This window comes from Electrona antarctica, assembly GCF_951216825.1.
Source record: "Electrona antarctica genome assembly, chromosome: 3".
In the NCBI taxonomy this organism is placed as follows: Eukaryota; Metazoa; Chordata; class Actinopteri; order Myctophiformes; family Myctophidae; genus Electrona; species Electrona antarctica.
Window position 1 is genome coordinate 1,767,623 of NC_136808.1, and position 11,531 is coordinate 1,779,153.

Below are 11,531 nucleotides of genomic sequence, written 5' to 3' on the forward strand. Positions count from 1 at the left end.
GGATGTCATGGGAGGTCGGCAGTATATGACCCTGAGGTACACATGGTTGACATGCATGGGTCCCAAGGTGTACTATACATATTTAGTGCCACACACACACACACACACACACACACACACACACACACACACACACACACACACACACACACAATACACAAGAAACAACGATTTGAATATGAATATGCACGTTTCATTGTCCAGGACGGTGGTGGCAGGATTCCAGGTGCATGGTTCCTTGTTTGCTCCTTATTAGTACTCCTGGCAATGTGTGTCGGTGTGACCTTTTAGAAAGTAATTTGATCCCTAACAGGTTGCAGGTTGGTGCCCTGTACCCGTGTGTGTGTGTGTGTGTGTGTGCATGCGTGCGTGCGTGTGCGTGTGTGTGCCGGGGGTGGCGTTTAGCCTATAAATAATTGTTAATCTATCTATATAGTCAGGTCAAAGACCTTGTTTGTGTGGGAGGGATCAGGGAGGAGGAGAACGAGGAGATGACTCTAAAGGGAAGAGAGAGAGGCTCGTCCAGATCTGATAACGGTGAAGTCAGACAACAGCTCCTACACTATCACTGCTGATAAGAAACAGCTGGACGTGCGAGCAGGAAATCCACAATCCTCATTCATTACTCACTCTTTTTCAGGTTTTATGCTGAGCCAAAAAAGTTTATTTAATAGTATAAATTCTGCCCAGTGAAATCCCTGGATTGATTTGTTTTAACTTTTTCATTTATTTAGTTTATTTTTTAATTGTATTTGTTTAAAGGACCACTTCACCACTTTTCAACCTATCTTCATATAATTAAATAGGTCCTCACTAATAATCATGATAAAATGGTGCAATTTTTTTCTACTCGGTCTGTGTCTCATAGGAGGGCTGTGGGCAGTTCAGAAACCGTCCTCCAGTGACATAATCAATGGGGAATACAAGCTAATATAAACTGCAGGCTTTCTATAGTCATGAAAAGTTGCAATGCGAAAATGGAAGCCATCGTTCTCACGATAATGAAAATCTAAACTTTTTTGTAAAAAAAAATCTTGTTTAAAAAAAGATCTGCCTAATGATGATGTCACTGGAGGACGGATTTTTTTATTATTCTCTAAAGGAATAGATTTTAGAGAGCCTACCTGAATGCAATAAATAACACGTTTTCCACATTGGAGATTATTACGAAGTGGGTTTTTTTTAGAACACTTCTCTGCCGATGAGGTAATAGCCTATGATGTTAAAGTAGGTGCTTATGATTTACGATTTTCTTTTTCTGGGATTTGGCTGGCTTGAATTTTGGCTGGTGGTACCTTTTTGCCTTTCATTACTATTTATTAGGCCGAACCTCCGCCTATACATTTCACATGATGATAGGCCTATTATCATGATGCGCGTGACGTATTATAGGCTATAGTTTGATATTTAACTTCACAGCTGAGCTTGGCATCGTTTAAATAGCGTTTAAGCTTTATCATAGTTATCTTGTGATTCATATCCAAACTCATACTCCAGCAGCTGTTTCTAATCTGTCGTAGAGGACTTTTCAACAGGTCAGAGTCAGACGTGCCTTTCAGAAGAACGGAAGGGAAAAAAGCTAACTCACTGCTGCCGATGGACCGAAAAGAGGAGAGAGAGTCAACTATTTATCTTAAAACAGAGAGAGAGAGAGAGAGAGAGAGAGAGAGAGAGAGAGGAAGGAAGGAGGGGTCGCTGAATGAGGCAGAGAGAGAGAGAGAGAGAGAGAGAGAGAGAGTAGAAGGGGAGGGGGGAACAACTGAAGGCTTTTTCCAGTTTTCTGCTGCGCTTGGAGGAAGGACCATCATCTGGAAAGCAACTTGGTCTCTCTTACCTTTAGTTCTCCTGCTCGCATTTCTCATTCCCCCCCCCACCTCAGTTTTCACCCAGGAGGAGATGAAAACTGGCTGGATGTGGATGTATATACGTGCTGCTGGACATACTTTCTTAACCAAACGTCTGATCTTATGAACCAAATAAGTTAAGGAGAGGAGAAACGCCTTCTTTAAACTCATTCCGCGGGACATCATATCTGCCGCTAAACAATAGGACATCGATGCTGAAGTGAAGTTGAGGGTGCTGCTCTGCTCTCTCCTGCTCTTCCTTCCTTCGGCGCGACGTCGCGGAGTTAATAACGGTCATATTTCCGCACCGGGGACCGGCCATGGGTCGATAGGATGGACCTCGCCGACGGCCGCGCGTCACGACGCATGAGAGTGTTGTTGTCCGTTCTACGCGTGGTGGAAGTTCGCCGTTTCTCGTTGTTGTTGCAGTGACGTTTTTCAAATTCACTATATAGTTTTCTGCCGCTTTTTTGTGAAGTCTAAAGAATTATTAAGGGGATGTCTGGGACCGCCGTGTTTCTCCTGCTCTGGGTCTGGACGTGGTACGGAGACGCCACCACCAAGAGCGCGTACGGCGGGCACCGCTATAACCTGTACGCCGGGCAGGGCCAGTCCCCGCAGCAGGTCAACACGCACGGAGCCCGGGCCGCCAGTAGACACAGGTACGGGTACCGCACACGCACGCACGAGAGAGGGGGACAAAATGACGATGCTGACGATAAAGGACTCATGTAATGAGTATAGCCTATGAATTGAATTCATCACTTGTTTGGAACAATGGGCTCCTGCAATAAAACGTATATCTAGAGTAAGACTGTAAGAGTACACAGTCAGGTACACGTTTTTCTTTTATTGAAGCTTAAAACCAAAACCAAGCCCAGTCTCTGTCAGAGAGGGAAAGAGAGAGCCAGAAGAGGTAGAATGTAATGACAGAGAGAGAGAAAGTAGGCCTAGTAGCCTACTACACACAGGGAGAGAGAGTAGCCTACTACACAGAGGGAGAGAGTATAGGCCTAGTACTATAGTAGTAAATAGTAGTCCTATAGTAGTAGTACTAATAGTAGTACTAGTAGTAAATCCAACACAGATGAGATCTTCTCCACTACTCCAAATGTTCCATGAAAACAGCTCCTGATCCGCCCATGTAGTGTGTGTGTGTGTGTGTGTGCGTCTCCCTCTCCCTCTCCCTCTCTCCCTCTCCCTCTCCCTCTCCCTCTCCCTCTCTCTCTCTCTCTCCCTCTCCCTCTCCCTCTCTCTCTCTCTCTCTCTCCCTCTCCCTCTCCCTCTCCCTCTCTCCCTCTCCCTCTCCCTCTCTCCCTCTCCCTCTCTCTCTCCCTCTCCCTCTCTCCCTCTCCCTCTCTCTCTCTCTCTCTCTCTCTCTGTGACTGTGTGTATATGTGTTCCAGAGTGTGCACGGTGTGCACGTGCACTTGTGTTTATGCCATGTTTATACAACTGTGTGTGTGTGTGTGTGTGTGTGTGTGTGTGTGTGTGTGTGTGTGTGTGTGTGTGTGTGTGTGTGTGTGTGTGTGTGTCGGTGAGTGTGTGTCGGTGAGTGCGTCTGCCTGCAGTGGATGCACTCTTGAGTTTGTGCAATGCATCATTGTGAGCTTGCAGATCTAGAATGTTCACTATTTGTTGCATGAAGTACATTACTGTGAGCTTGTAGATCTAGAACAGTGGTTTTCAACCGGTGGTCCTTGAGGTGGTTCCAGGTGGTCCCCAGCTAAATGATGGAGAGTTGGTAACCAAATGGACCCTTCTGGATCTTTAACTATTGAGAGTGTAAAATGAAACAAAATGGACCAAATTGTTATTTTACCTTAATATGCTGTTATCTCTCATATGGTACCACATCAATAGAACTGTGGACAAAATCTTATCCAACAATATCAAACATATTCTTTAGTTTTGGGTCTGCGAGTTCAAATCTCATAAAATTGTGGCCAGTGGCTCAAATTCCGAATAATTGGCCTTGATATGAAAGGGGCGCTAATACTGTAATACAGTATATTAAAGTCTAACTCATGTTGATTAGGTGATGTAATGGTAATATAACACAAACGGTGCCAACACAAACATTACCATTAACAATACAGAGACAATATGACGTAATGAGGCACATAATGACGTAAATCTTCCCTTCATTGTCAATGGTGTTTACAAAACAAACATTGAACTAAAGACAAACATTACACCTGTGTATAGGAGGCGCCCCTCAACAAGAGGTTGAAAACCACAGATATATAGAGTTCAATGTGTTTGTGTTGGGGGGTGTTGCAGTTCATATTGGGGCTGGTTCAATGTGTTTGTGTTGGGGGGTGTTGCAGTTCATATTGGGGCTCGTTCAATGTGTTTGTGTTGGGGGGTGTTGCAGTTCATATTGTGGCTGGTTCAATGTGTTTGTGTTGGGGGGGGTGTTGCAGTTCATATTGGGGCTGGTTCAATGTGTTTCTGTTGGGGGGTGTTGCAGTTCATATTGTGGCTGGTTCAATGTGTTTGTGTTGGGGGGGGGTGTTGCAGTTCATATTGTGGCTGGTTCAATGTGTTTGTGTTGGGGGGTGTTGCAGTTCATATTGGGGCTGGTTCAATGTGTTTGTGTTGGGGGGTGTTGCAGTTAATATTGGGGCTGGTTCAATGTGTTTGTGTTGGGGGGTGTTGCAGTTCATATTGGGGCTGGTTCAATGTGTTTGTGTTGGGGGGTGTTGCAGTTCATATTGGGGCTCGTTCAATGTGTTTGTGTTGGGGGGTGTTGCAGTTCATATTGTGGCTGGTTCAATGTGTTTGTGTTGGGGGGTGTTGCAGTTCATATTGGGGCTGGTTCAATGTGTTTGTGTTGGGGGGGGTGTTGCAGTTCATATTGGGGCTCGTTCAATGTGTTTGTGTTGGGGGGTGTTGCAGTTCATATTGGGGCTCGTTCAATGTGTTTGTGTTGGGGGGTGTTGCAGTTCATATTGTGGCTGGTTCAATGTGTTTGTGTTGGGGGGTGTTGCAGTTCATATTGGGGCTGGTTCAATGTGTTTGTGTTGGGGGGTGTTGCAGTTCATATTGTGGCTGGTTCAATGTGTTTGTGTTGGGGGGGGTGTTGCAGCTCATATTGGGGCTCGTTCAATGTGTTTGTGTTGGGGGGTGTTGCAGTTCATATTGGGGCTGATTCAATGTGTTTGTGTTGGGGGGTGTTGCAGTTCATATTGTGGCTGGTTCAATGTGTTTGTGTTGGGGGGTGTTGCAGTTCATATTGGGGCTGGTTCAATGTGTTTGTGTTGGGGGGTGTTGCAGTTCATATTGGGGCTGGTTCAATGTGTTTGTGTTGGGGGGTGTTGCAGTTCATATTGGGGCTGGTTCAATGTGTTTGTGTTGGGGTGTTGCAGTTCATATTGGGGCTGGTTCAATGTGTTTCTGTTGGGGGGTGTTGCAGTTCATATTGGGGCTGGTTCAATGTGTTTGTGTTGGGGGGTGTTGCAGTTCATATTGGGGCTGGTTCAATGTGTTTGTGTTGGGGGGTGTTGCAGTTCATATTGGGGCTGGTTCAATGTGTTTGTGTTGTGCACATTCAAAACAGGTGGTACACATGGGCCGTTGAGTGATAGTCAACGAGCACTTCCAAACTCAGCACTTAGAAGAAAATCATCTGCAAGGAATTTCTTGACAGGAAGTAGCTCATAAAATGTCTACGGTGGATTTTTATGAAACAAACACTTTACAGATTGAAAGAGGATAATTCAAGCTTTCCCTACAGCTGCAATGTTGGTGATTTTGACGTTGTTTAATATAATTAGAGAGGACTTTTCTGTTTGGATGAATGGGCTGTCTATGGGAAGTGTCACCTATAGGTATCACCTTGCTGGCAAAATGGCTGCGGTCTGAATTAAGAGAATTGGGCTGGTTACTTCAATGTGTTTGTGTTGGGGGGTGTTGCAGTTCATATTGGGGCTGGTTCAATGTGTTTGTGTTGGGGGGTGTTGCAGTTCATATTGAGGCTGGTTCAATGTGTTAGTGTTGGGGGGTGTTGGAGTTCAAACAGCAACATGTAGGCCTGCTGCTGTAGCTCTCTGCTAATAACAGGTGTGTTCGTCACTGCACAGCAGGAAGCAGATGGATGTCGGCAATGATAATAATGATAATAACAGTGTTTGGAGCATATTATTTGAAAGGACTGTGTCATCAAATGATCTGTATCAAAACACGCACGAGCGCACAGACACACACACGCACGCACGCACGCACCACACACACACACGCACACACACATATGCTCCGGTACATTTTTAACCCATTCTGGTACGGGAACCCCTTTTGGTGTTTTAACTAAGCATTATGTTATACTTTAGCTATTGAAAAATAGCACATCTACAAGCTCATAGCGCGCCACCGAGTGGCGCGCTACGAGCTTGTAGGTCTGCTATTTTTGAAAAATCGTGAAAATGCGGCACAAATCTTTGAATATATATTCTTTCAGAAGACTTTTTTTTTTAAATTTCGACGTCAGGCCTATAACACAACTGACCACAGTGTTGGAGTGCTTGGCTCCTTCCTTGGGGAGTGGTTTGGAGCAGTTAAGGCCTAAAGTCATGCTCTTCTTCTGGGCTGTCAGAAGGTATTAGGAGGCTCTGGTAATGAGGTGACGGAGAGAGAGAGGGTGTTGTTGTGTGACACGGTTCCACTGCGTGGCATTCAGAACGGCCTCGTCCACTCCGTTACATGCAGGATATACACACGTTGTTTATGGAAGGCAGAGTGTAAACTCAACATATTTTACTCTCTCTCTCTCTCTCTGTGTGTGTGTGTGTGTGTGTGTGTGTGTGTGTGTGTGTGTGTGTGTGTGTGTGTGTGTGTGTGTGTGTGTGTGTGTGTGTGTGCGTGTGTGTGCGTGTGCGTGCGTGCGTGTGGTGTCAGTAACATTTGAGCATGTCTTTGAGTGATAAGAGAACTGCGAGGGAGAGAGAACTCTGTAAATGGAAGGGTTAATTTCCCACACGCAGACTTGGAAGAAAGAATGATGCAGAATCACAGATACATGCATGGCTAATACACATTTTATACACACACACACACACACGCACGCACGCACACACGCGCGCGCGCGCGCGCGCACACACACACACAAACACACACACACACACACACACACACAAGCTCACAACGTGAGCTTGTACATCTTGTACATCTTGTACAGCTTGTACATCTGCTATGATCAGCATGCAGTCCAGTATAAGTGTACAATGACTTATACTGGATCTCTTGTCCACTAGTCCCTTCCTAACATTTTAGTCTAGTTTCTATTTGTTGACACATGTATATTTAGTCTTAGTTTTAGTCATCATAGCTTCGTTTTCATTTAGTTTCCATTTAGTTTTCCTCAGTGAAAAAAGGTAGTCGACGAACGATGTTTTGTCATAGTATTAGTCGACGAAAACAACACTGGTCGCAGGGGCGAACGGTTCTTGAGTATACGTGGATTACAGACGTACACATGTACATACACATGTACACGTGTACATACACATGTACACGTGTACATACACATGTACACGTGTACATGTGTATGTACAAAGACATGGTGCATTTATTGTAAGATGTGATTGTTCTGTGCTGTCAAAATTTCAAAAAATGTCTTCTAAATTCTGACAGTTTTCTGAAATACCTCATGTTTCTGTATCAGTGGTGCTCAATATTTCATGTCAAGGACCGCAAGGCCGCCGACCCCCATCTGAAAATATGTTGTTCCAGGGACTAGCAAATCAGCAAAGATTTGAGTTAAAACGCTCACTCTGGAAGAATATATATTCAAAGATTTGAGGCACATTTGATTTTTCAAAAATAGCAGACCTACACGCTATGAGCTTGTAGACGTGCTATTTTTCAATAGTTAAATGTTTAAAACACCAAAGGTCACCCAAAATGGGTTAAATTACATTGAATTATATATAGGCTAGGCTAACTTGTCCTATATACTTCAATGATATCATAAATACTTCATTCATCTTTGAGGGATAGTGGGAAGCAATTTAGGGAATACGGTTCCTGTCCAATGGTGGCTCGATAAAGACGATAAAGAAGATTTGGATGCTGTTCAGCCTGGCATTCCGTTTTAACGCTGTTTAGTCATGCGTGCTTATTCACAAAAGTAACAACAAAGCATTTTTTTTACAATTGTTCACAATTCACATCTGTCTTTCATGTACCGATTCTGCATGGGAAAAATCATATGGCACTAAAACAAATGGTTCAATGCAATGATGGCAGTTCAGTGAGTTGAATTAAAGGCTAGCTTTGAAGCCTCTTTAACAAATGTTGGCATGCACAGTTGGGGCATAAGGAAAAAATATCACGCTGCAGGTGAATGCGGTAATAATTACGTTATGCTGCCAAGCATACATTACATTTGTGTTATCGTACCCTGGTACCAAATTCCATATTTTCCAACTTTTTTTTCGAACTGGCAACCATCCAGCCACTCTACCCCTGAGCCACACGACGATGCACTTTCATACCGTATTTGTCAGTTCTGTGCATGTTTGTGTCTACGTACATACAGTAAGATTGTGTGTGTGGCATATGCTGTATGTGTGAATATATCAAATGTGTCACTCCTTTCTGTGCCTTTGGGTTTGTATATCTGTTTCCTCTGCCTGTAATCTCTCTGGGAAGTGGATGGATAGGTACATTAAGAAGTTTCTGTCTGTCTGTAGAACACAGAGACAGACCCTGGCCCCTACACACGGTGCCTGTTTGAGCTCTTTGTTATAACAGATGGCAGTAAGTATTCCACCAGGACCAGTGTGTCTGCTCTGGGCTGCATGGCCATGTAAGAGAGAGACAGGAAGAGAGATGAGAGACAGACATAAAGAGAGGGACCGATAAAGAGGAGAGTCGCGAGAGATTCAAAGTTCATGAGTGTGTGTGTGTGTGTGTGCGTGCGTGCGTGTGCGTGCGTGCGTGCGTGCGTGCATGCGTGCGTGCGTGCGTGCGTGCGTGCGTGCGTGCGTGCGTGTGTGCGTGCGTGCGTGCGAGCTGTCTCAGTTCTATCCACACGGCTTCTTCAGTGAAAGAAACAGAGAGACAAGTTTTTTGACTGCTCTTGTTTCTATGTTTGCAGTCATTTGATCTCTTTGTATGAACGTTGTGCTCTTTTCAAAAAGCACGACATTCAAAGGTTTTCAATCTGCTCTTATAGAGCGGGATTTGATGGAATGAATGGTTGGATATAGTGCGGCTGCTATACTTATCACGCATTTTCAACCGAAACACCACAGTCCACACAGCCCCAATGTACTTTTTTTTAACGGAGCATTGATTATTATTTTTAGTATTTTACACTGAGAGGTGCCGAGAGATGGACTTTGCAGGCCCGCGCTGCTCTTACCTCAGCTCAGAAGTTGAGGTCTGCCATGCAGATTATCTCGGTGCACACATCTCCGCTCTTCACTTCACACAGCCTGCAGCCCAGTCCAGTGACGAGGGGGAGAAGGAAAAAAACCATTTCTGGAGTAGAATTCACATTCTCTTTGTGCATGTGTTATGAGTAAGTGATATACGAGTGAGCTGGTATCTCAGCTTTACTGTAGTGTGAGTGTTTCAGAGGATCTTAATGACAGCTTTAAAGGTGTGGGAGGACGACTTTGTGCAGGGATGAGAGACGCATCGAGGTGTCCTACTGCTCTGAGCAGAGTGATGCCAGCTTCCACCCAACGGTATCATTCGAAGTGAAGCCAATGAGGGCAGTGTAGTAGGGGGCTGGGCTGGGTCACAGAGGCTCAGCGGTGGACCTCAAAGTGGGTCACAATCATTTCATATAATATTGAAAATGCTTCATGAATAACCCGTTCTGGGCGGGAACCCCTTTTGGTGTTTTAACTAAGCATTATGTTATACTTTAGATATTGAAAAATAGCAGATCTACACAGCTTGTAGGTCTGCTATTTTTGAAAAATGGTAAAAATGCGGCACAAATCTTTGAATATATATTCTTTCAGAGCGAACGTTTTTCTTATTTCGACGTCAGGCCTAAATGGCATAATTCCGGTCCCTGAACCATGAAACCCTGACTGAATCTATACCTGCTCCAGGCCGGTTGTTGGGGGGCTGATCCCTGCACTTTGAGCTCTCTTTGAAAAAAGTCTGCATTAGTTTGTCTCCGAGGGACATGCAAACCAATTAACTTCTCCAACACTTCAACCAAAGGCGACTTGAACGTTTCATTCTCCCCTGTGGGATTGTGCGAAGAAAAAAGATTCCTTAGCTTTGCAGCGTGCAACATGTCCACGCTGTAAGTATGACGACCGCAAGTTTAACCTTCCTGAACCACAGTGGAATTAACCCATTTAGGCCTGAAAAAAGTGTCTTCTAAATCCTGACAGTTTTCTGAAATACCTGTTTCTAGGCCTATATCACTCAATATTTCATGTCAAGGACCCCAAAAATGATCTGTAATTGGCCTCCGAGACCCCCATCTGAAAATATGTGGTTCCAGGGACCCTCCAGAAGCAAAGATTTGAGTTAAAAACGTTCGTTCTGAAAAAATATATTCCAAATTTGAGGCACATTTTCACGATTAAAAAAAAATAGCAGACCTACAAGCTCGTAGCGCGCCACTCGGTGGCGCGCTATGAGCTTGTAGATCTGCTATTTTTCAATAGCTAAATTATAACAATGTTTAAAACACCAAAAGGGGTTCCCGCCCAAAATGGGTTAAGAAATGTGAGGACAGTTTATGTGCGCAGGAAAAACGTGCACTCACAATGTGATTTTAAACACAAGCGCTTGCTAGTGTTTTCCACTGCCTGCCTCATGGGTGCCATATGGACAAGGCTGGCTGGCACTTTGCAGGGCCTGGCCGGGCCGGGGACTTGACTGCAGTTCAATTTCTGACCAACCACACAACTATCTGATGTGAATTCCACCCAGCAAGGCCTGTTGGCCAGCCGGTCACCGTCTTCACATTCTCTGACTGGCTATTTACAAGGAAAGGAGACTGTTTGTCCATGAGGATTGAGAGAATAGTACTGCCGTAGCAGACAACCCGCAGCACTCCAGGTTCAAACAAAATCCGTATAGGTGCTCGAAGATATAAGTAGAGATGAAGAAAATGCCAGCACTCATTGTTTGTCCTTTTACATGATTTTATTTACCTGAAATGAAATGAAATGAAATGAAATGAAATGAAATGAAATCTATATTTACCCAGGGTATCTGGGCTAAGCTCAAGAACTTGTTTCCAGCCAGGCCCTGCTCATAGAACACATTTCATCGTAGTGGTTGATGCCTTGTTCAAGGGCATTTCAGCGGTGGTAATTTTAACGTGTCGGACGGCTGGTTCGAACTGGGAACCTTCCGGTATCTAGACCGCGCCGCTATCCGTTCGGCCACCGCTGCCACCTCTGACTGAGACTGAAAAACGGACGCGTTTCGGCCTGTATGGCCTTCCTCAGCGTTTGTGACAAGACAACAGGAAGTGTGGTATTTATGCATGGGTATGAGATACAATCAACAGTAATTGAACACAGGTGTCAACCATTATCATCTTACACAGTATCAATAAGAAGTCTCTATTTATGGTACCAAGACAGGATAAATATCATGTAAGCACAATAGAATAAATAGTAAAATAGTCTTCACATTCTCTGACTGGTTATTTACAAGGAAAGGAGACTGTTTGTCCATGAGGAGGATTGCACATAATACTCC

At 44.4% G+C, this 11,531-nt stretch overlaps 1 protein-coding gene across 1 annotated transcript in view; it reads left to right on the top strand.

Annotated features, from left to right (window-relative positions):
* Window positions 1-2,114: 2,114 nt before the first annotated feature.
* The window catches only part of LOC306920615 (EMILIN-1-A-like), a 109,315-nt gene continuing 99,898 nt past the window's right edge, over window positions 2,115-11,531 (top strand). Inside the window, exon 1 of the mRNA XM_079497425.1 lies at window positions 2,115-2,506. Within this exon, the coding sequence (XP_079353551.1) occupies window positions 2,343-2,506 (164 nt within the window). The 5' untranslated portion in view covers window positions 2,115-2,342. The remainder of the gene's footprint in view (window positions 2,507-11,531) is intronic.